This window comes from Oryctolagus cuniculus, chromosome 6 (assembly GCF_964237555.1).
Source record: "Oryctolagus cuniculus chromosome 6, mOryCun1.1, whole genome shotgun sequence".
NCBI classification, from domain to species: Eukaryota; Metazoa; Chordata; class Mammalia; order Lagomorpha; family Leporidae; genus Oryctolagus; species Oryctolagus cuniculus.
The window spans coordinates 124613943-124638251 of NC_091437.1; the positions used below are offsets into that span (position 1 = coordinate 124613943).

At 38.7% G+C, this 24309-nt stretch overlaps 1 protein-coding gene across 26 annotated transcripts in view; it reads left to right on the forward strand.

The window, feature by feature from the left end:
• Positions 1 to 24309, forward strand: part of VPS13B (vacuolar protein sorting 13 homolog B) — a 778478-nt gene that overhangs the window by 42903 nt on the left and 711266 nt on the right. For 25 of the 26 annotated variants that reach the window (XR_011389260.1, XR_011389259.1, XR_011389261.1 and 22 more), the window contains exons 5-8: positions 11737 to 11904; positions 15164 to 15345; positions 21302 to 21476; positions 22126 to 22394. Coding sequence is in view for 22 of the 26 variants with exons in the window: in XM_051844655.2 (XP_051700615.2) it covers positions 11737 to 11904; positions 15164 to 15345; positions 21302 to 21476; positions 22126 to 22394 (794 nt within the window). In the remaining 4 variants the exon portion in view is untranslated. Of the gene's footprint in view, positions 1 to 678; positions 4416 to 11736; positions 11905 to 15163; positions 15346 to 21301; positions 21477 to 22125; positions 22395 to 24309 lie in introns of those variants that run through there. The other variant, XM_051844660.2, reaches the window with a different exon arrangement.

Sequence of the window (24309 nt, forward strand, 5' to 3'; positions counted from 1 at the left end):
GACATACATACCGAAAATCTAAAGAGCCATGAGTTGTCATTCTTTTTTTTTTTTTTTTTTTTGGACAGGCAGAGTGGACAGTGAGAGAGAGAGACAGAGAGAAAGGTCTTCCTTTGCCATTGGTTTACCCTCCAATGGCCGCTGCGGCTGGCGCCCTACAGCCGGCGCACCGCGCTGATCCGATGGCAGGAGCCAGGTACTTCTCCTGGTCTCCCATGGGGTGCAGGGCCCAAGTACTTGGGCCATCCTCCACTGCACTCCCTGGCCACAGCAGAGAGCTGGCCTGGAAGAGGGGCAACCGGGACCGAATCTGGCGCCCCGACCGGGACTAGAACCCGGTGTGCTGGCGTTGCAAGGTGGAGGATTAGCCTAGTGAGCCGCGGTGCCAGCTTCATTCTTTTTTAAAAGTTATTTCTAGGAATGTCACTGTGGTGTAGAAGGTTAACCCTCCACCTGCAGTGTTGGCATCCCATATGGGTGCCAGTCGGAGTCCCTGGAAAAGGAGCAGGAGATGGCCCAAATACTTGGGCCCCTGCACCCAGATAGGAGACCCAGAAGAAGCTCCTGTTTCCTGGGCTTCGGTCTGGCCCAGCTCCACTGTAGCGTTTATTTGGGTAGTGAAACCAGTGGATGAAAGATCTCTCACTCTTCCCTTCTCTCTGTATCTCTACCTTTTTTTTTTTTTTTTTTTGACAGGCAGAGTGGACAGAGAGAGAGACAGAGAGAAAGGTCTTCCTTTTTCCATTGGTTCACCCCCCCAAGTGGCCGCTACGGCCTGCACATTGCTGCCAGCGTGCTGTGCTGATCCGAAGCCAGGAGCCAGGTGCTTCTCCTGGTCTCCCATGCGGGTGCAGGGCCCAGGCACTTGGGCCATACTCCACTGCACTCCCGGGCCACAGCGATAATTTTTGATAAAAGTTTTGCTGTTACCAGTAGACAGGTATTTACTTTATTTGTATGAGGAATACGTGCTTCTTTATGAGTCTGTTTCTAACATCTTTGCAATCTTGCTTCTTGGTATCTAGAATAGTCTGTGGATCCTGACCAATTACAGCATTGCTAAAGCAATTTACTGGGTCATAGCAAATATTTAAAAAATGTATGGCATAGAATAGAAACTCTCGAAGCATATTAGCATGTAGTGAAATAACATTTCTAGAAACTTGTGTATGTGCATGTTCCTGTTCATACTTGTGAAGTAGTATTTCTTACTGGGAGAAATTCCAACGACTTTGAATTTAACTGATTTGAAGCATACACATTTTTTTTAAAATTTTTTGGACAGGCAGAGTGGACAGTGAGAGAGAGAGACAGAGAGAAAGGTCTTCCTTTGCCATTGGTTTACCCTCCAATGGCCGCTGCGGCTGGCGCCCTACAGCCGGCGCACCGCGCTGATCCGATGGCAGGAGCCAGGTACTTCTCCTGGTCTCCCATGGGGTGCAGGGCCCAAGTACTTGGGCCATCCTCCACTGCACTCCCTGGCCACAGCAGAGAGCTGGCCTGGAAGAGGGGCAACCGGGACCGAATCCGGCGCCCTGACTGGGACTAGAACCCGGTGTGCTGGCGTTGCAAGGTGGAGGATTAGCCTAGTGAGCCGCGGTGCCGGCCTCACATTTTCTTTAAATTATTGATATATAAGCCAAGACTTTCTGTTACTGATAAAAATAAAATGATTTGCAATGTGAGCTTAGCAACAGTATTTGATGATAATTTTTTATTTAGAGAGAATTTAAGGCTGTTTATTTATCCATCTGTTCATGTTTTCCTCAGTTTTCAATGCATTTTGTCTCAGTATAAAATGAGAACACTTCTAAGTCAGATAGAATGTTCAGTTATGTACTCTGAGTTATATAGCCTTTGACTTTAATCAAAGACATTATTAACTGATTTGTGGGCTGCTTCTGCCTTTCCTCTAAAATGGCCTTAAATGATATTATTCTTTAATTTTTTGGGGTATGTTTTAATTAACTTTTTTCTTATTAAAAAGTTACTGATTTTTTTTAAAATGTCTTGTTTGCTAGAGAGGTCAGAGATAAATTTGATGTTTGTTGTATTAGCTTCCTCTTGGAAGCTGTTGGATTTAATCTCTTCCATTTTCTTTCTTCTCCTTACTCCTTGACTCAGAATATGTGTATGTCTACAATGCAGTGCACACATACACATTTCAGTGGGAATACTTAGGATATAATTAAAATTTATTTACTTTGTTGGTCAGAAGTTGTAACTTAGTCAACTTCGATCTTCATCTCGCACAGGGAGGTAGCAAACATTTTCAGTAAATAGCCAGTTAATAAATATTTTAGGATTTTTAGCTCCACATTTCCTCCCTCCCTCCCTCCCTCCCTCCCTTTTCCCTCTCCCCTCCTTCCTCTCCCCTCTCCCCTCCTCTCTTCTCCTCTCTTCTTTTCTTCCCTCCCTCCACCCTTCTCTCCCTCAGAGTTACAGAGAGGTAGAGGCAGAGAGAGAGATTTTTCCATCCGCTGGTTCACTCCCCAGATGGCTATAACAGCTGTACTGGTCTCCCGTGCAGGTACAGGTGCCCAAGGACTTGGGACATCTTCCACTGCCTTCTCAGGGCACAGCAGAGAGCTGGATTGGGAGTGAAACAGCCGTTATCCGAACTGGTGCACATATAGGATGCCAGTGCTACAAACCAGGGCTTTAACCTTTTTTGCCCAGTGCCAGCCTCTGCATATTTTCAGATCCAGGTATTTTACTCTTTGTAGTGAGAAACCAGCCATAGGCATTTGATAGACTAATGAACATGGCTGTGTTCCAATAAAACTTTATGAAACCAGATGGCACAAGACTTGTTTGTCTAGTCCCTGATCAAATATAATGTCTGGTTCATAACAGGCATTTACTTGTTTACTCAGTTGTACAAAGTCAGACAATATTTTCCTCAGGCTTAGATAGACTCTATGACATTTGCAGTAAGAAGCTGTCTCAGACTTTCTGGTCTAACAGCCAATGTTTTTTAAAGTCATGGATCTTTGAAAGTCTGTTAGAAGAATCATAAACCTGCAAATGCAGATTCATAATTTGTGTCTGACTTTAGTGTATTCACATATTTTCTGGAGTCCAAACATAAGCCCCAACTTAAGCCTCTGAAAGAGGAAACTTGGTGTAAATGAGAAAGTGGAGGACTCTGGTATTTTGGTATATACATATGGAGTTATTATTAAATTAGTTAATTATTTAGATATTTTTCTTGTAGAAAATATTGACTGTGAAAGACAATATTGTTTGCATGTGTACATGTGCTTAAATGCTTTCGATCTTGGGCTTTTAGGGCTTAATATTTTGAAAAAATCCTGAAAGAAGTTTAATAGTGTCAAATGATTTAAGAATATTGTAATTGTTTGACTGTGGAAGAGCCTGAGCTGAGAAGTACAGTGTAACATTACAGAAGATAGTATACACGTTTCTTCTTTGCCTTAAGAGTACAAGAATTTAAAAGCTTTTCCTTTCTAGAACATCTAAAAGCAATAAAAACTCTGTGGTGAATGATAAAAAAATAATGCAGAACTTATTTATTTTTTTATGCTTTAACATTTTAGTGTTTTATAAAAACTTTCAACTGCACATAAAAATTGTACATATTTATGGGGTTCCATGAGATGTTTTGATACATGTATATATTGTATAATAGCCTATCAGGGAGAACATATCTTCTCAAACTTTATTTATGCTGAAAACATTTAAGATCCTTTATCCTTTTTAAAAAAGGAAATATACTTTATGCTACCATTATTTATAGTCACCCTACCTTGCAATAGAGCACAAGAGCTTTTTGAAATTTTTTTATTTATTTGAAGTTTTTTATTTATTTGAAATGGAGAGCAAAAGAGAGCAAGAGAATAAGAAAGAGGAGATCTTGCATCCATTGGTTACTCCCCAAATGCCTGCTACACCCACGTTTAGGTTAGGCCAAGCCAAAGCATAGGAGTCTAGAACTCCATCCACATTTTCAGTTGTGTGGCAGGGACCAAGTACCAACATCATCTGCTGCCTCCCAGGGCATGCATTAGTAAGAATCTGGAATTGGAACTTAAATCCAGACACTCTGATATGGAATGTGGTATCCCAGCAGCATCTATACTGCCATGCTGAATGCCAGGCCCTCAATCCATTTTTAAATACCGTCTGCTTCAAAATACCTAAATTTTTTTTATTATGACAAAGGTGATAATGAGCAGTTATTTAGTTCTAGTTATATTGAATTTCACACTTAACAGAAGGTGAATGAGAATTTTCTAGAACAGCTTGTGGAAGACTGTCTTTGCCCTTAAAGAACTTACTGTTTAGGATAGGAGACTTCTGTAAACTAATGCAAAGCCAGAGGAAGAGCAGCACTAATGAAACCATGATTACTATTTTTGGGGGAGTACTAAAGGAAGAAGTGGTTTTGATTGGTATGTATGACTCCTACAACATTCATGTAAAACAGAGGCATAACAGATGAAGAATTAAAGGATGAGAAATGACATAGCAGACAAATAATAGGCAAAAGTAAATTATAATCTAAATATAAACATATGAGCCAGTGGGGCCAGTGCTGTAATGTACTAGGCTAAGCATCCTGTGTGCCGGCATCCTGTATGCGCGCTGGTTTGGGTCCTGGCTGTTCCTCTTCTGATCCAGCTCTCTGTTTAGTGCTTAGGCCCCTGTACCTGGGAACAGGGAGAAGCTCCTGGCTCCTGGATTCTGATAGGCCCAGCTTTGTTGCGGCCATTTGGGGAGTGAACCCTTGGATGGAATACATTTTTGTCTCTCCCTCTCTCTGTAACTCCACCTCTCAAATGAATAAATAAAATCTTTAAAAAAAACTGTGAGCCAAGATAAAACTTAAGGCAAAAAGCACTTAATGGATATAAGTAATTGAGATACTAAATTTTAATTAAAAGTAGATTCCTCCAAAGAATATACAGTAACTTTTATGTACCTAACAACCTAGCCAAATAGGAAAAACAAGTCCCAAATTAGATCTTGCGTATTAGAATTACTTAGATTGTTTCAGTAGATACATGTGAATCTGCACTCAGCATGGAAGACAGTGCATGTTGTTTAGCGCACACATTGACAAACATTTGTTCAAAAAGGAAATTTGACAAATTTCAGTGAATCCTCATTTTTGATCAAAATGCAATTAAATTACAATTATTTATTGATATGTTTGAATTTATGTCCACCATTTTCTTTTGTTTTTCCTTTGTAAGCTCTGTTTATTTGTTCTTCTCCTCTTCTGTCTTTTTTTTTAAAGACTTAATTTATTTTAAGAGAGAGTTTAAGAGTTTATTTTAAGAGAGAGTTTATTTTAAAGAGAGTTACAGAGAGAGAGAGAGACAGAGATCTTCCATCTATTGGTTCACTCCCCAAATGACTGCAACAGCCAGGGCTGGGCTAGTCCAAAGCCAGAAGCATCTTCTGGGTCTCCTGCGTGGGTGGCAGGAGCCCAAGCATTTGGGCCATTCTCTGCTGTTTTCCCAGGTCATCAGCAGGGAAGCTGGATCAAAAGTGGAGCAGCCAGCATTTGGGTCGGGATGCTGGTGTTGCAGGTGTGGCTTTGCCTGCTATACCGCAATGCCAGTCCCTGTGGTTTAGTTTTCAGAGTCCTGAAGTAGCTATTTCATAATTTTCTCCAAGTTTTTGAGTTTAATGATTAAAAAAAAAAAAAAAAAAGAGAACATTTCCATACACTGGTTCACTCTCCAAACATCTAAGGACTGGAAATGCATGCCAGATCTCCCATGTGGTAGTAGGAACCAAATTACTTGAACCATCATCTCCAGTGCCTGCGAGGGCTTGCATTAATAGGAAGATGGAGTCAGGAGCAGAAGCTTGATATTGAACCCAGGTGCTCTGATGGGGGATATGAGTGAGGGTCTTTAACTAGTGCCTTCATTGCTAGGCTAAATGCTTATACTGTTTTATTTTTAATATATAATTATACATATTTATGGTTTATAATATATTGATGCATATATACAGTATGAGATGAAATTAGAGTAATTAACATATCCATCGCCCCAAGCATTTATTATTTCTTTGTGGGGAGAACATTAAAAGATCCCCTCTTCTAGCTGCTTTGATGCACATTATTATTAATGATAGTCACCCTGCTATGTGATAGAACATCAGACCTTGTTCCTCTTATTGGGGTGGGATGCTTACTTTATTTTACCCAGAATCAGAACCTGCTAACATTTAGGATTTGGGTATGTGACCTTGTGGAGGCTCTTTTTTTTCTGTACACACACACACGTTTTCTTTTGTAACTTCCATTTTCTATTTGATGTTACGCCAGCAGCATTTTTCCAGGATGTTCATATTTTTTACAATGTTATTTTAATCACTAGCATGTATTCCATTATATATCTGTTCTATATTATATTTAGTGAACCCATTTTTATTTGATATTTAGCTTGTTTGCCATTTTCAGTTTTGTAAAATGCTTAGCAAACATAAGGGTAGGTAAATCTTGGCACATACCTGTGTTTATTTCCTTAGGAGAAAAATGTTATCAATCTACAGAATAGTAATTTATGCATTTGGATTTTCTATAAAATGATTTTTGTGAAATGATGATTTTGTGTCATCTTCACCAATACTTTAATTGATTTTCTTCTCCTTATTTAGTTGTGTAGAGCTTTTGTGGCCATCTTTAATACTGATAATATCTTCAATTCACAGCTGTTTTCTTTAGCTCATACAGTAGCTGCCTTGAAGTATTAGTTATCAAATCTGATGAATGCTTTTTAATTTGTGTTTTATTGGACCTCTATGCAAGCTTTGACAATAAAGCTTACTTATTATTCTTAGCCTTTTAAGAAAGTGTTTACTTTGAAACAATTTTAGCCTCCTAGGTAAGGCTAAGAGCATTTATCAAGAAATCGTTTTCCTGGGACTGGCATTGTGGTGTATTGTGTTAATTCACTGCTAGTCCCACCAGCATCCCGCATGGGTGTCGGTTCGAGTCCTGGCTGCTCCACTTCTGATCCAGTTCTGATCCATCTCCCTACTTTAAAGGGCCTGGGAAAGCAGGAGAACATGGCCCAAGTGCTGGGGCCGCTGTACCCACATGGGAGATCTGGATGAAGCTCCTGGTTTCATCTTGGCCATTTTGGCCATTTGGAGAGTAAACCAGTATATGGAAGATCTCTGTCTCCTTCTCACACTGTAACTCTGCCTTTCAACTAAGTAGTTTCTTCTTTTTAAAAAGGAAATTATTTTCCTTTTAACTGTTGGAGTATAAGTTTGCCTATATGATGTTTATTACCCTAGAATAAGTTGTACATCAAAAACTTAACTAAGTTACTTATAACCAAGTCATCAACCATTGAATTTCTGGTTTTGTGCAGCTTGAAGTGGTCCCAGTGACTGTTTTAGATGATGTCTTTTGTAATCAAAATTATTTGGTACATGCCTTTTAATTTAAGAATATCAGAGAAGTAAAATACAGTCTTTTCCCTCTAGAATTTATTAGTTCAACAGAGAAGATAAGTATGTAAGTGGTAGTAGTAGCACAAGCCCAAGAGCGGTGGTAGAGGCAGTTTGCTTTAATGCTAATGTCTAGAAAGGGAGACATTAGAGCAGAAGATGTAAGAGAGGGAACAGTTATACTGGATCTGTACAAAAGGGGAGAATGATAAAAAGTATTGTAAACAGAGGGAAGAACATGTACAAAGTCAGTGATGATCCATAGTATTTTCATCTGGTTTTCTGGGCATAGGTTGTGTTAAGGAGAATGGAGTCAGTGGGTGGGAAAGAAGAAGATACTAAGAATTTGTAGGGGCCAGTCCCATGGCATAGCGTGTAAAGTGGCCTGCAGTGCCAGCATCCCATATGGGTGCCAGTTCAAATCCCGGCTGCTCCACTGCCAATCCAGCTCTTTTGTATGGCCTGGGAAAGCAGCAGAAGATGGCCCAAGTGCTTGGGTTCTTTTATTCACTTTGGAGACCCAAAGGAAGTTCCTGGCTTCTGGCTTTGGATTGGCCCAACTTTGGCCGTTGCAGCTGTTTGGTTAGTGAACCAGTGGATGGAAAACCTCTCTCTGCTTCTGCCTCTGCCTCTCTCTAACTCTGCCTCTGAAATAAAGAAATATTTAAAAAAAGAAAAAGAATCTGTGGACAGGTTGGCTAGTAACAGGCTATTTTAGGACCATCTAATAGTACATCTTTCAGATTCTCATCCGTGACTCTATTTTCAGATGCCAGTAGAATAGACCTGGATTAATCTTAAATTATTTAAACAGACACACTCCCAGGAGTCTCCATATATGGAGTGAGAAGAGCTCTTTGATCTGTTTCATACTATTCTGTAGCTTGCTTAGCACCAAGTTATTATGAAGAATGATAGTGTGTCATTTATACCATAGATAAGTCCCTATTACTTTAGCATTGCATTTTTAAAAGATTATATAGTTTTCTGCAAAAGTAGGTGTTTTTTTTTTTGTTTTTTTTTTTTTTTTTTTTTACAGGCAGAGTGGACAGTGAGAGAGAGAGACAGAGAGAAAGGTCTTCCTTTTGCCGTTGGTTCACCCTTCAATGGCCACTGCGGCCAGCACACCATGCTGATCCGAAGGCAGGAGCCAGGTGCTTCTCCTGGTCTCCCATGCAGGTGCAGGGCCCAAGCAATTGGGCCATCCTTCACTGCACTCCCTGGCCACAGCAGAGAGCTGGCCTGGAAGAGGGGCAACCGGGACAGAATCCGGCGCCCCAACCGGGACTAGAACCCGGTGTGCCGGCGCCGCAAGGCGGAGGATTAGCCTATTGAGCCGCGGCACCGGCCCAAAAGTAGTTTTTTTTTTAGATTCTTGATTCTTTCTTTGGTGAATTGGCTTATTTATCTCAAATTGTATGTCAGTTTTATAATGAGAAACTGAGTGGAAATACTAAAAAGAGGTGAAAGACTCATCATCAGTGTTAGGTTAAAATGCATTTATATACTACTTGACATATTTTATCCTTTGCTATCCTTCATTGTATTTTGAAGATAATAAAAACTCATGACCTCTTACATACTTTTTATGTGTTCTATATTGATGACAAGATTTTCTAAAATAGGAAAACCAAATTAATTATGATTACCTTTTAGAAACGTTTATTTTTACCATCTGGGTTGAGTAGTAGCAATATACATTATAAAGTTAAAATTTTGATTCATTAAGAATTATTTTAACATCTGAAGATTTGCTTTAAATCTAATATTTTATGTGGTTATTTTATAGCATATCTTAATTGGTGCTGTAGAAGCTGATAATAGTTTCCATATAGGAGAAAACCTTGAAACTAAATTGTATTACATTTCCTTCTTATTTGCATCCATTGGGAATGAATGAAGTGGGCTGGTTTTTGTACATGTTATGCTTGAATAGAGTTAAATAAGCTTTCTCTCAACAGTCTTCTGGGCAGGTGTTAGCAGTGTCAATTGCTGGCAGAAATTGATTCTGTTTTATCCAGTAAAGTTCTGATTTAGTGAATATAAGCATGTGGTTATTTCATGAAATAGTTAAATTTTAATTACTTTTTTTTTTTTTTTTTTTTGACAGGCAGAGTTAGACAGTGAGAGAGAGATAGAGAGAAAGGTCTTCCTTTGCCATTGGTTCACCCCCCAAAATGGCCGCTAGGGCTGGCATGCTGTGCTGATCCGAAGCCAGGAGCCAGGTGCTTCCTCCTGGTCTCCCATACGGGTGCAGGGCCCAAGCACTTGGGCCATCCTCCACTGCCCTCCCGGGCCACTGCAGAGAGCTGGACTGGAAGAGGGGCAACCAGGACAGAATCTGGCGCCCCAACCGGGACTAGAACCTGGGGTGCTGGCGCCGCAGGCGGAGGATTAGCCAAGTGAGCCATGGCGCCGGCCGTAATTATCTTTTTTTTTAAATAGTGGACATGTATTAGAGTAATGTGAAGTTTCTTTTTTTTAAATTGTAATTTTAAAACTTTAATTTATATAAAGGAACAAATTTCATGTATTTCATATTATTACAGTTTTAAGAACATAGTGTTACTTCCCACGCTACTCTCTTTCTCTCCTTCCCACCCTCCCTTCCTTTCTTATTTTTCTTTAATTTTTACAATGACAAACTTTCAGTTTTCTTTATAATAACAAGCTTAACTCTCAAATAATTTAACAAGTAATAAGTAGAAAAGTCAGTATTCCTTAGGAGTATAGATAAGGGATATAAACAATATATTAATATTCTGTTTATTAGTTACCACAAATAGGGAAAACATATTTGTCTTTTAGGGACTGGTCATCAACTGTTGACTGGATAAAGAAATTGTGGTATATGTGCACAGCAGAATACATTCAGCCATAAAAAAGAATGAAATACTGCCTTTCACAACAAAATGAATGCAATTGAAGACTATTAGACTTACTGAAAAAAATTGTCCTTTAAATGCTGTTTATGTTTAATTTGTTTTGTGCTTTCAGTTAAATTCCCCAGTGAAATACCTATATACACACTTACAATGTGAGAAATGTTAGAGATTGTAGAGTATTCCAGAGTAGCATGAAATTAAAAGAAAATTTTGGAGATTATAAACAAGCTATGGAAAAGAAGGATGTACACTGATTACTTTTATTGTTTTGTTTACTTGTTGATTTCCCTGTGTTGGCACTCTAGTTTTATTTAGTCTCCTATACATTTGTTTGTCTTTTCTGTAGCTTCATTGTGTACTTTTTTTGAGCTTTCTTGAACTCTCTCTATATTTTCTTTCATTTTTCTCTTCTATTTCTCAGTATTGTTAATAAGTGAACATAGTTTAGATGGACATGTTTCTCTTATCCTTCCTCTCTTAGACATAACTTTTGAATATATATGTATATATAAATATACATATATTCATATATATGTAAACTATGTCCACTTACTAACAATACTAATATACATATGAATATTAATATATATGAATATATATGTATATATGATAAAATTTTGGCTAAGGTTGGAAGAGATGATGGTTCAAAAAGAAGCTTAAAGAAACTTTTTTATTTATTTATTTTTTGACAGAGTGGACAGTGAGAGAAAGAGAGACAGAGAGAAAGGTCTTCCTTTGCCATTGGTTCACCCTCCAATGGCTGCTGTGGCTGGCACGCTGTGGCCGGTGCACCGTGCTGATCCGAAGCCAGGAGCCAGGTGCTTCTCCTGGTCTCCCATGAGGGTGCAGGGCCCAAGGACTTGGGCTATCCTCCACTGTCCTCCCGGGCCACAGCAGAGAGCTGGACTGGAAGAAGGGCAACCGGGACAGAATCCGGTGCCCCGACCAGGACTAGAACCCTGGGGTGCCGGCTCCACAGGCAGAGGATTAGCCTATTGAGCCATGGCGCCGGCCAGAAACTTTTCTTCTAATATATTGTTTAATCTGCTTATAGTAATTTTTCTTTCTCTGGGAAAATGTTTTTGAAATAGAAATCAGATAGACCATTTATAGGAGACGCATTGAATTAGATTTAATGTTATGTTACTGATAAGATTCAGTTTCTGTGGTTTCTCTTAGAACACTTATACTTCATTTTAGAACTTCTTGGTTATGCTTTTTGTTGGGCTGGATTTGCTACTGATTGTGTCACTTCGGCAAGCTTCTTAATCTGTATGAACCTTAATTTCCTTTGTAGAATAAGCTATAAGATACCCACCTTTCACATACATTCAATTCAGTAATATTTTAAGAAGTAATTTATTTGTTGATGGACTGCTTGCTAATTGAATCATTTTTTCCTATTTTATAGGTTATGTGCAGAGTCTGATTAGACGAGTTGTAAATAATGTAAACATTGTTATAAATAATCTCATTTTAAAATATGTTGAAGATGATATTGTTCTTTCAGTCAATATTACTTCAGCAGAATGCTATACAGTAGGTGAATTATGGGATCGCGCATTTATGGATATTTCTGGTAAGTAAATGTTAAGTGTATTTTTTCATAATTGAAACAGTTGCCTTGATTCTTTTTTTTTTTTTTTTTTTTGACTGGCAGAGTGGACAGTGAGAGAGAGAGAGACAGGGAGAAACAGGGAGAAAGGTCTTCCTTTATCGTTGGTTCACCCTCCAATGGCCGCTGCGGCCAGTGCACCACGCTGTTCTGAAGCCAGGAGCCAGGTGCTTCTCCTGGTCTCCCATGCGGGTGCAGGGCCCAAGGACTTGCATCATCCTCTACTGTCCTCCCGGGCCACAGCAAAGAGCTGGCCTGGAAGAGGGGCAACCAGGACAGAATCCGGTGCCCCAACCGGGACTAGAACCCGGTGTGCCAACGCCGTAGGCGGAGGATTAGCCTATTGAGCAGCAGCACTGGCCGCCTTGATTCTTAACCTTTTTTGGGGCCAAGTGGCTCCTTGATAAATCTGATGAAAGCTGGTATAAAAATTCTCAAGTGTAAAATTGGGTGTATAAGTACAGAAGATTAATAGACTACTAGGTTAAGGAACTTTAGACTCATTTTTGAAAGGTCTGAATATTCTTTCATATTTGTTTCAAATGTGATGTGTAATATGAAGGTACTTCAGTAAGTTTGTGGAAATGGAAATAAAAGGTAAGTTTAGAGGAGGATATTTAGCTTAGTAATAAAGACACCAATTAAAACATCCATCCATATCCATGGAGCCGATGCTATGGTGCAGTGGGTTAAGCCACAGCCTGCAGTGCTTGCATCTTAAATGAGCCCCACAGGAAGCTCCTGGCTTCTGCCTGGACCAGCCCTGGTTGTAGTGGCCATTTGGAGAGTGAACTAGTGATCAGAAGATTGCTTCCCCCATTCCCTACCCCTGTAACTATGCTTTTCAAATAAATGAATAAAAGCTTAAAAAAAAATCAGTGCCCAACATCTGAGTGCTTGGGTTCAAGTTCCAGCCGTGGCTTCTGATTCCAGCTTCCTACCAGTTCATATCCTGGGAGGCAGTGGTGATCATTCAAGTAACTGCCACCCACATGGAAAGAGAGCTGGACTGAGTTCCTAGCTCCCAGCTTTAGTTCTCAGCTGTTGTGAGCAACTGGGGGAGTAAACCAATGGATGGAAAATCTCCCCCACCTCCCAACCTGCTTCTCCCTCCCTCTATCCTGTCTGTCTCTCTGCCCTCTAAGTAAAATTAAACAAAAAAAATTTTTTTTTTTTTCAAAATAGAACACCTTATCAGGGGCAGGCATTTGGCACTATGTTTAATATGCTGTTTGGGACACCCATATAAATCATTTTTCCAACTAATATACAAGTTTCAAATTCATCTACTAGTAAAACTTTTCTGTTTTGACATATATACATATTCTTTAAATTTACTTCTTAGAAACTTGATTCCAAAAATCAGAAAATAAAACGTTGAATTAATTAGAAATTATGAGGATATACTCAGGAATAGTGTTAGAACAGAGTGGACTAAGTTTATCTGTTTCAAAAACTTATTTAATTACATTTTTATTGCAAAGCAGAGAGATAGAGCTCTTCCATCCATTGACTCCACAAATGCTTGCAATAGCCAGGGCTGGGCCAGCCTGGAACCAGAAGCCATGGGTCTACCATGTGGGTGGCAGGGATCCAAATGCTGAGACATCACCTGCTGCTCCCTAAGGTACTCATTAGCAGGAAGCAGGAGTTGGGAGCAGAAATAGGAGTTGAGCCCAGGCAGTTGGATATAGGTGTTCCAAGTGGTATCTTTACCACTGTGCCACAAGCCCACCCTACCTGATTGCTTTGAGATGTCCATCCATTGCTTAGATATGGACAGCTGCTAACTTAAAATCAATGGCAAACTAGATTTGAGCATAGGAATTTCTTGTTAATTAGAAATAAAACTATTCATTTGATAAAAGTTTAATTTTCTAATTTTATCCTATACCAACAATTGTTTTGTTTTATTTTTTCTTTGGTAACCTACTGTTTCAAAGTAACCTACTGTTACTGGTAATTTCTTTTTTTCTTAAAGATTTATTTATTTGAAAGGCAGAGTTAGAAGGAGAGATTTAGAGCTTCCATCTACTTGTTTACTCCCCAATTGGCTACAATGGCTGGACCAGGCTGAAACCAGGAGCCCCATGCAGGTCTACCATGAGGTGGCAGGGGACCAATCATTTGAGCCATCCTTCACTGCCTTCTCAGGTGCATTAGCAGGGAACTAGGTCACAAGTGGAGCATCTGGGCTAGAACCAGTGCCCATATGGGATGCCTGTGCTCTAGGTGGCACCTTAATCTGCTGTGCCACAGCACCAGGCCCAGGTAATTTCATTATTTTTGCCATAGCAGTGCTATAACTAGAATTTTCTGTGATGTTAGTTTTTTTTTTCTTTTTTAATCTTTACTGATCAATACTGTAGCCATTAGCTAGCTGCATGTGGCTGTTGCCCATTTGAGAAATGGCTAGTGCAACTAAGCACATGAATTTTTACTTTATTTATTTATTTTTTTAAGATTTATTTGAAAGTCAGAGTTACAGAGAGAAAGAGAGGCAGAGGCAGAGAGAGAAGTCTTCCATCCGCAGGTTCACTCCCCAAATGGCTGCAATGGCCGGAACTGGGTTGATCCAGAGCCAGGAGATTCTTCCTGGTCTCCCATGCAAGTGTTGGGGCCCAAGGACTTGGGCCATCTTCTACTACTTTCTCAGGCCATAGCAGAGAGCTAGATCAGAAGAGGAGCAGCCAGAACTTGAACCGACGCCCATATGGGATGCTGGCACTGCAGGTGGCAGCTTTACCCACTATGCCACAGCATTGGCCCCTGTAATTTAATTTAAATGTAAGTTTAGCCACATACAGCTGGTGGCTACTATATTGGACAGTGCAGATTTAGAGTAGCAGTGAGTTGTTAATATAGAAATTCGATAAATTATCCAGTTTTATTTCATTGTTATCTCATTCGACAAAAGGACTTATGATTTTTTTCACAAATTTTGTCTCAAATTTGTAGTTATACAAACTGAAGGCATTCTACTTAAGCCTATATTTGATTCTTCAGTGAAAAATGGGGATAATTGTACTTATTTCATAAGGTTGTTGGAAGATTTAAATGATATACTGAGAAGTTCTTATCACAGGGTAGAGCATCATGTGTTAAATTGCTCCAGAAATTTTAATTTCTGCTGAATTATTTTTATTATTTATACTAATAAATAATAGTTGGCTTTTCCTCCTAGTTTTTCCTCCCACTTAAAATGTTTTTCTTCTCTTTTTAGCAACTGATCTGGTGTTGAGAAAGGTTATCAATTTTTCTGACTGTACAGTTTGTCTTGATAAACGAAATGCCAGTGGTAAAATAGAATTTTACCAGGATCCTTTATTATACAAATGTTCCTTCAGGACTCGTCTGCATTTTACATATGATAACCTAAATTCCAAGATGCCCTCTGTTATTAAAGTAGGTGTCTCTTTAAGTAAAGTTCTGTATGTCTGTTTTTGTTTGTTGGTTCTTGTGCTAATTATTATTAAAAAAACAAAGAAGAGGGTGCATGTTTGGCCTGCTGGTTAGGATGCCTGCCTCCCTTATCGGAGTGAACCTTGGTAGGCAGAAGTGCCCATATACATAATTGGGTTCCTTGTGAGAGATCTATATTGAGTTCCTAGCCCCCAGCTGCAGCTGGCCCAGTTTTGGCCCTTGTAGGCATTTAGGGAGTGAACTGGGGAATAAGGGACTCTTTATCACTGTCTCTCAAGTAAACAAACATTTAGAAAGAAGAAAAAGCAAGAAGAAATTAACTTCATAATTATGTCATTTGTTTTCATGAAACAGTTTTATTAATATTTATGTTTTTTTTTTTTTTTTTTTTGGACAGGCAGAGTGGACAGTGAGAGAGAGAGACAGAGAGAAAGGTCTTCCTTTTGCCGTTGGTTCACCCTCCAATGGCCGCCGCTGCAGCCGGCGCACCGCGCTGATCCGATGGCAGGAGCCAGGAGCCAGGTGCTTTTCCTGGTCTCCCATGGGGTGCAGGGCCCAAGCACCTGGGCCATCCTCCACTGCACTCCCTGGCCATAGCAGAGAGCTGGCCTGGAAGAGGGGCAACCGGGACAGAATCCGGTGCCCTGACCGGGACTAGAACCCGGTGTGCCGGCGCCGCAAGGTGGAGGATTAGCCTATTGAGCCACGGCGCCGGCTAATATTTATGATTATTTTCATTTATCACCTTTTGTTTAGTGTGTTCTAGTAGAGATGTTTTGTGTACAACTTTAGAACTTTCTCAGTTCTATAACTACGATTTCCCTTTTCATTTGCCTGGTTGCTTATTAGTGTTTCTCCAAGTAGATTTAGGCACTCTTCTGTGGATTGTGGGCATCTTTACTGCTAGGCCAAACATCCTCTCTGATACTCATGTGAAAATTTGTTGTTCATCAAGTTAGTGGTATGCATTTTCGATATTTATGGTTTGTATCCAAGTGTAAATCCTTCTATCTTTTGTTACCTAACCATTTTTCTGAGCTTTATCTAACAGCTTTTTTTTTTTTTTAAATATTTATTTATTTTGAAAGGCAGAGTTACAGAGAGGCAGAGAGAGAGAAAGTCTTCCATCCGCTGGCTCACTCTCCAGGTGGCTGCAACTGCCAGAGCTGCGCCAATCCAAAGCTAAGAGCCAGGAGCTTCTTCCGGATCTCCCACAAGGGTGCAGGGGTCTAAGTACTTGGGCCACCTTCTACCACTTTCCCAGGCCATAGCAGAAAGTTAGATTGGAAGTGGAGCAGCAGGAACTGGAACCAGTGCCTGCATGGGATGCCAGCACTGCAGGCAGCAGCTCTACCCAGTACGCCACAGTGCCAGCTACCCCCACCTCCCCGACTTTTGATCTTATTTTTTATTAATGTGGAATAACTTTTTATTACTGAATTATGAATTTCTGACCATGGAAGTTCTAAGATGCAAGGGCTGGAGCTAATTTCTGGAAACTGATATTGACCACTCTGCCTGTTTGAGTGTGACTGTATAAAAATTAGTTGCTTTTAGGCCTGGCACTGTGCTGTAGCAGGTAAAGCCACCGCCAGATCGTGAACCAGTGGATTGAAGACTTTCTCTCTCTGCCTCTGCCTCTCTGTAACTTTGCCTTAGGTAATTAAATAAATCTTAAAAAAATTAGTTGTTCTTGTGCATTGTTTTAATAAAACATTTTCTCTTTCATATAGCCATACTTATATTTATACATAAAATCTTGTTATTTTCTGATGGGGAGGGGTATTACTCATTCTGTTTGCTTTTGTTCAAAATCAGTATGCATGTTGCACATTAGTTTGTTGGAATTATGTTACTCTTTTCTTTTTTTGAATTAACTTCTGTGGCAGAGATAAGTATGGAAACATTAACTTGATAGTATTGATATCTCTCAGGTCAGTGGGATTTTCTTTTTTTAGCCTAGAATTTGTTACTGAAGTTTGGAAATGTGAAGGTAAATTCAGAAAACATTTTGACAGCCAGTAATGTTTTGAAGGTTTACTATATAAAGTATTCTTATTGATCATTAGTGTAAATTTAGTTGTCTGATCTAGGATTTGGCTTTATTAGAGAAACGTAGAAATAAATTTATTTGAGGAAAACTAAGTGTTGGTTTATAAGTAAGTTTCTGTTATGAAAATTTATTAGCCAGGACATTTCATTGTAAAAAATGCCTTAACATAAATTATAAGCTTTTTTACATGTGGTTTTTTACTCTAGTAATAGCCACATTTGAATTACCATTATGGTATGCTCAACTGATAACATTTTTTGAGTTTTTATTAATATTGGTTTTTTTTTGTATCACACAAAGACTTTATTCTTTTAAATTCATTTTTTAAGGAATACAAATTTCATAAGTACAACTTTAGGAATATAGTTACTCTTCCCACTATACCAGCCCTCCTGCCCACATTCCTGACCCTCCTCTTCCTCCTCCCTCTCACCTTGCCAGTCCCATTCTCCATTAAGATTCTTTTCAGTTAACTTTGTACACAGAAGACCAACTCTATACTAAATAGACCAACTCTATACTAAGTAAAGATTTCAACAATTTGTGCATACACACACACACACATAACACAAAACTGAGAACTAGTTTTACAGTTAACTCTCAATACAGTTCATTGAGGACAGAGGTCCTGCATGGGGAGATAGTGCACAGTGACTCCTGTTGTTAATTTAACAATTAACACTCTTAGGTATGATATCAGTGTCTACCCTAGGCTTTGGACATGAGCTGCCTAGGCTCTGGAAGCCTTTTGAGTACACAAGGCCATAAGGCTTATGGACAAGACCATAAGCAAAGTGGAAGTTCTCTCTTCCCTTCAGAGAAAAGGAAAACATCCTTCTTTCTTCTTTCCACTGGATTCTTTCCACTGGATTCTCACTCACAGAGATCCTTCACGTAGAACATTTCTTGCCACAGTAACAAAGACATTTTTGGTTAGGAAGAACTGAATTTGTAACAGTGGTCCCATAAGATTATAATGAAAATGAAAAATTCCTGTGGCTTAGTGATGTCCTAGCTGTCATAAGATTGTAGCACAACACATTACTCATATGTTTGTGGTGATACTGACGCAAACAAGCCTACTACACAACCAGTGTATAAGATGTATAGCACATCCAATTAGGTGCAGTTCATAACGCCAGCAGGAGCTTCTTACATCTTATGTTTAACATATCTTCTGATTGCATCAAGAGGCCACATTGACTTATATCATCCAAGTTTGTGTAATACACAGTAGGATGTCAGGTGTTCAAACAGTGATAAAATTGACCATTTATGCATTTCCCAGAACAGAGCCCCCCTTAGTAAACAAATCATAGCTGTAAGTATATTTTATTTTTAGAAATATGTCCAGATTTTACACTATATGATTTTTTTATTTGACAGGTAGAGATATAGATAGACAGAGAAAGGTCTTCCTTCCATTGGTTCACTCCCCAAATGGCCGCTACGGCCAGCGCTACGCCGATCCGAAGCCAGGAACCAGGTGCTTCCTCCTGGTCTCCCATGCGGGTGCAGGGTCCCAAGCAGCTGGGCCATATTCCACTGCCCTCCCAGGCCACAGCAGAGAGCTGGACTGGAAGAAGAGCAGCAGGGACTAAAACCCCGCGTCCATATGGGATGCCGGCGCCGCAGGCGGAGGATTAACCAAGTGAGCCACAGTGCCAGCCCCCACTATATGATTTAAACCATTTATTTAAATCCTCCAAGTCTTAAAAACACACTGGTAAGACATATAATGTTTATTCAAATGATCATTTTAAGAATCAAACTAAGGTAATATTTGAAAATTACTGAGTACAGTTCTAGAAACACACAGCTCTTAGACTGTCCAGCCCTCAGGCTGTATAAGGTTCTAGAAATCCTTTGGCCCTGCCAAAGGAAAACCAGGTAGGATTCAAAATTCAATAAATCTACAGCAGGTTAATTTTTTTTTTCACTGTGTAAGCAATTGTTTTATTATCTTATTTAGGAAATAATAGCAAATAAAAATTTCCTATATGTTCATATATGTTTTTATATAAGGTTTGCCATTTGGATTAGACCCATCATTCTTCCAACTCGTAGTCCTAGGAACTATGTTCTAAACAGATGTAGTTAATCTCATTGGTTACCTCAAAGACAGAGTTTCCAAAATGTTTCAGATACCTTAAATTTGTTTTAAACAAAATTACTTAAGTGACTTCTGAACTTACTTATTTATATTTTGGTAGGCTTCCTGTGGCTTTCTATCTTTTGTGTGAAAAAAAAATAAGTCTTACAGATTATGACATTTATGAGATAAAGAGCATATGAGTATGTTAAAAGTTCTATTTTTCCAAAAATTTACTTTGCAGTTTTTAAGAGAAATTAGTCTGCACATAAATCATATCTGATTGATTCCTACAGAAAGATTTCTGTGATTATAAATATCCTACTAATAGGTTTAAATATTTTTAAGACTTGTGATCTGTATTGCAAAACTGTTTCCAGAAAGGTTTAACTAGAATATATACTCATGCATTAATGGAAGTACTGCCTGCTTTCTTAAATGTAATTATATTGTTAAAAGTCACCAATTTCTTGAACAAAATATATAATTTAATGGATATTTATCAGCAAATTTAGAGTTTTGAATATATATTCACTGGTTATTTGAATTATTCAAGTTCTTTGTCTAATTTTTTCTGTTGAGGGTTAGTCTTTTCTCATTGACTTTAAAATAACTGTTACATATATAATAAAGATTCTGTGTCATTGGTTTTGCTAAGACTGCTGATCACTAGTGCTTTTGGTACAATCAATATTTAAAAGGATTTGACAGAGAAATCTTAATTAAGAAAAGCTTAGTAGACTTGCATACTCCTTCCCCATGCCCCCCCCCCCATTTTCTTCTTCATGTTTTGTTCACTGTGTGATTTTTATGTCCGTTTTAAAAAACCTGTGCTCATCTTTGAAATATGCTATTTTATGCCCCCCATCCTGCTTTTACAACTTTCTCCCTTTGCAAATACATTGTTTTATGCTTTGAGCTCTAAAAGTACGATGATTACCATTATTTCTTTTTCATGTTTCATAGACACTCAAATACCAGCTAGTCAAAATAAACCCTCTAAGAGACTTAACTTTATGGCTTAATTGGTTTTATTCCATGTTTATATAACAGCAGGAAACTATTACACTAAAGTTGTGTTTATATTCCATTGATGTATGTTTCTTTAAGGAGAACTTTGATTGCTCTATATCCTATTTGTTACTAATTAATCTTATTTCTTTCTTATAATTGATTCATGTTATAAATTTCATATCACATTTAAATCTGTTTAAACTTTTTCTGAAAAACTTTCTTGAATGTATATTACTTGGTTTTTCATGTTTGACAATAAAAATTTTATTTCCACACTTATATAGTTATAATGTTAGTCTTTTCTCCACTTAACATATGGTTTTAGGATGTGTATGTATTCCTTTTGGTTAATAAAACTTGAAAGAATGATTAAAGTTTTACTAAAATGACATCATGAAACTTTTATTCTTGTTTTGTCAGAGATCTTTGTTTTTTGGAGGAAATACTATCATATTCTTAATGTTACAGAGTCGATATTTGGTTACATAGCTTTCTTCCTGGACTAGTTATCTGGAAATCTAATGTAAATATATTTTGTTATGTAGATATATCTACATTATTTGGCTTAATTTTCTATCCAAAGGTTATTGATCATCACAGAAAAATGTTTATAATCCCTGAAATTTTAGAGTCAGTATTATTTTGGCTTAAATATTAGAAATGTTTTGGAAATCACTATTTTATGATATTGCATTTTAAGACTTTTAAAATTTCTTTACTTATCCTAAAAAATATTCCTTAAACAAGTTTTTGTTCATGTCTTATTTTTTAAAATACAGATTCATACCTTAGTGGAGAGTTTGAAACTTTCTATCACCGATCAACAACTCCCTATGTTTATCCGCATAATGCAACTTGGGATTGCTCTTTACTATGGAGAAATAGGCAGTTTTAAAGATGGAGAAACAGAAGATCCTACTTGTCACAATAAAGATATGTTAGGAAACATTTCGGGTAAGTATAGTGAAAATTTCAATTTGAGTTACTTTTTTTTGTTTTGAAGATTTATGTATTTGAAAGAGTATCAGAGAGAAAGAGGGGGAGAGGTGAAGTGAGAGAAGAAAGAGAGAGATCTTCATCCACTGATTCACCCCCTAAAAGGCCACAATGATTGGGGCTGAGCCAGTCCAAAACAGCAGGCTGGAACCCTATCTGGGTCTCCAATGTGGGTGACAGGGACCCAAGGACTTGGGCTTCTTCTGCTGTTTTCTCAGGCATGTTAGCAGGGAGCTGGGTCTTTCTGCTATTGCATTTTTGAGGAAAGTTTGAGATGTAGGATTTTTGTTGTTGGTTGAGAGACAAAATTAATAAGTGAAATGTTAGCTTATTCTTTGTATTTGTCAAATACTTTTAAAATTACATGTGATTGATAAACTACTTTCCACATAACATTAACCATATCTAGAAAAGGAAAATTACATAGTGCACCATAAAGAAACTTTGAGAATGATAATGGTAAATTATTGATTTGAAATAATAGCTAGTATATGATTTGTTGTTACCTTACAATGATGAACGTGGGAAGACATTTTAAAGGATTTATAGTTCTTTTTTCCCCTTGTTAAATCCTGTTGATTTAAAATGACTTGATTTTGATTGATAGATACTGATGATGAAACAAGAATAGATATGCAGTATCCTGCTCAGTACAAAGGCCAAGAATTGTATCCACAGCAAGATGATGAACAGCAACAGGGATGGGTATCATGGGCATGGTCATTCGTACCTGCAATTGTGAGTTATGACGATGGTGAAGAAGACTATCTTGGTAATGATCCTGCGTCAACCATGCATCAGCAAAAAGCACAGACTTTGAAGGATCCTATTGTTTCTATAGGATTTTACTGCACAAAGGCAACTGTGACTTTTAAGGTATGTTTTCTTCCTCTTGTAGTCCATTATCTCTGCCTATTTTAATCCTTCATTTTTGGTTGCTAGTAAGATTACAGCTTAACTCAAAAGTTTGTTTTGTGCTCAGTAGAATCCACTAGTTTACTCTCTAAATGCCTGCAGTGGCCAGGGCTGAAGCTGGGAGCTGGGAACACAGTTCAAGTCTCCCATGTGTTGGCCAGAACACTGCTACCTGAGCTATCTGCTGTTTTCCACTGTCTGCATTCACAGGAAGCTGAAATTAGGAGTCAGAGCTGTGGGTTGATCCCAGGTACTCCCATCTGGGATTCGGACATCTTATTCTTTAAAGGCTTCTCCTACCAGTTTTGTTCTTTATCAACTTCATGGAGACTTTTTTTCCTTCTTGCCAAATCATTCATTTGCTGTACAGTCATGCCTTAATACTTCCTTTTAAAAAGGAAAGCATATCAAAGAGAGAGAGATCTTCCATCTGCTGGTTCGCTCATTATATGGCCACAATAGCTGGAACTGTGCTGATCTGAAGCTTTAGATTGTTCCAGGATTCCCACATGGGTTTAGGGGCCCAAGTGTTTGGGCCTTCTTTCATTGCTTTCCCAGGTGCATTAGTAGGAAGCTGGATAGGAAGTGGAACCTGGACTTGAACTGATACCCATATGGGATGCTAGCAGTTTGGCGGTGGCTTTACTGGTATGCCACAGTTCCAGACCCCTCCCTGACTGTTTTCTCTTTTTAAAGATTTATTTGTTTATTTGAAAGGCAGAGTGACTGAAGGGAGGGAGGGAGGAGGAGGGGAAAGAGAGAGGGAGAAGGAGAGAGAGAATGAATGAATGAATCAGTCTGTCTCCTATCTGCTGGTTCACTCCCTAAATGGCTGCAACAGTCAGGATTTGGCCAGACGGAAGTCAGGAGCTAGGACTTCCATCTTGTCTCCACAAAGGTGACAGGAGTGAATGAAGTACTTGGGCCACCTTCTGCTGCCACCCCCCAGGTGTGTTAGCAAAGAGCTAGATTGGAAGCTGAGCAGCTGGGACTTGAACCAGCACTCTGAATGGGATGCGAGGTGCCACAAATAGTGGCTTCAGCTGTGCCACAACTCTGCCCCCCTCCCTGGCTTTTTATAATACTGTGAGCATACATGTAGTATTCCTTAACAGTATCTTAATTTATTCAGTATCTTTTTATTAATTTTTTTAAAAAGATTTATTTATTTATTTTGAAAAAGTTAAAGAGAGGGAAGGAGAGAGGGTTTCCATTTGCTGGTTCACTCCCCAGACGTTGGGCAAGAGCTGGAGCCACATGGGCTGCAAACACTTGAGCCATCTTCTAGTGCTTTCCCCAGGCCTTTAGCAAGCAGCTGGATTGAAAGTGGAACAGCTGGGTTACAAACTGGCACCCATATAGGATGCTGGCCAAGCAGATGGTGGCTTTACCCACTACGCCACAACGCTGGCTCCAGTAGATTTTTATTAATACCAGCTGTATTCCTGGCACTGTTGTCTGGAGATGCTACAGTGAACAGATAAAGATTCTTGCCTATTAGAACTTAAATTGTTGTTAAAAACAAGTAAGAAAGATGTATTGATGTTAAGGGCTATGTAGAAAAAAGAAGGAAATGGAATAGGGAGTGGTTTCAAAAAAGTTGTGAACAAGGAATCCTTGCAGATATGTGTGAATTTGCATTCCAGGATTACAAATATAGGCACCCCAAAACTTCAAGGAATGTAAGGAGGCCACTGGGGCACAGTGGGCCAGTGTGAAAAAAGTATGCAATCAGATCAAGAGGTTTAGGAGTCTGGAGCAATCTGTAAGTTGTAAAACTGTGTAGATTGTTTTGAGTTTTTTTCCCATTTTATTCTGAGATGGAAACTTTTGGATAATATTTAGCAGAAGAGTTACATGTTGATCTGAGTTGTAT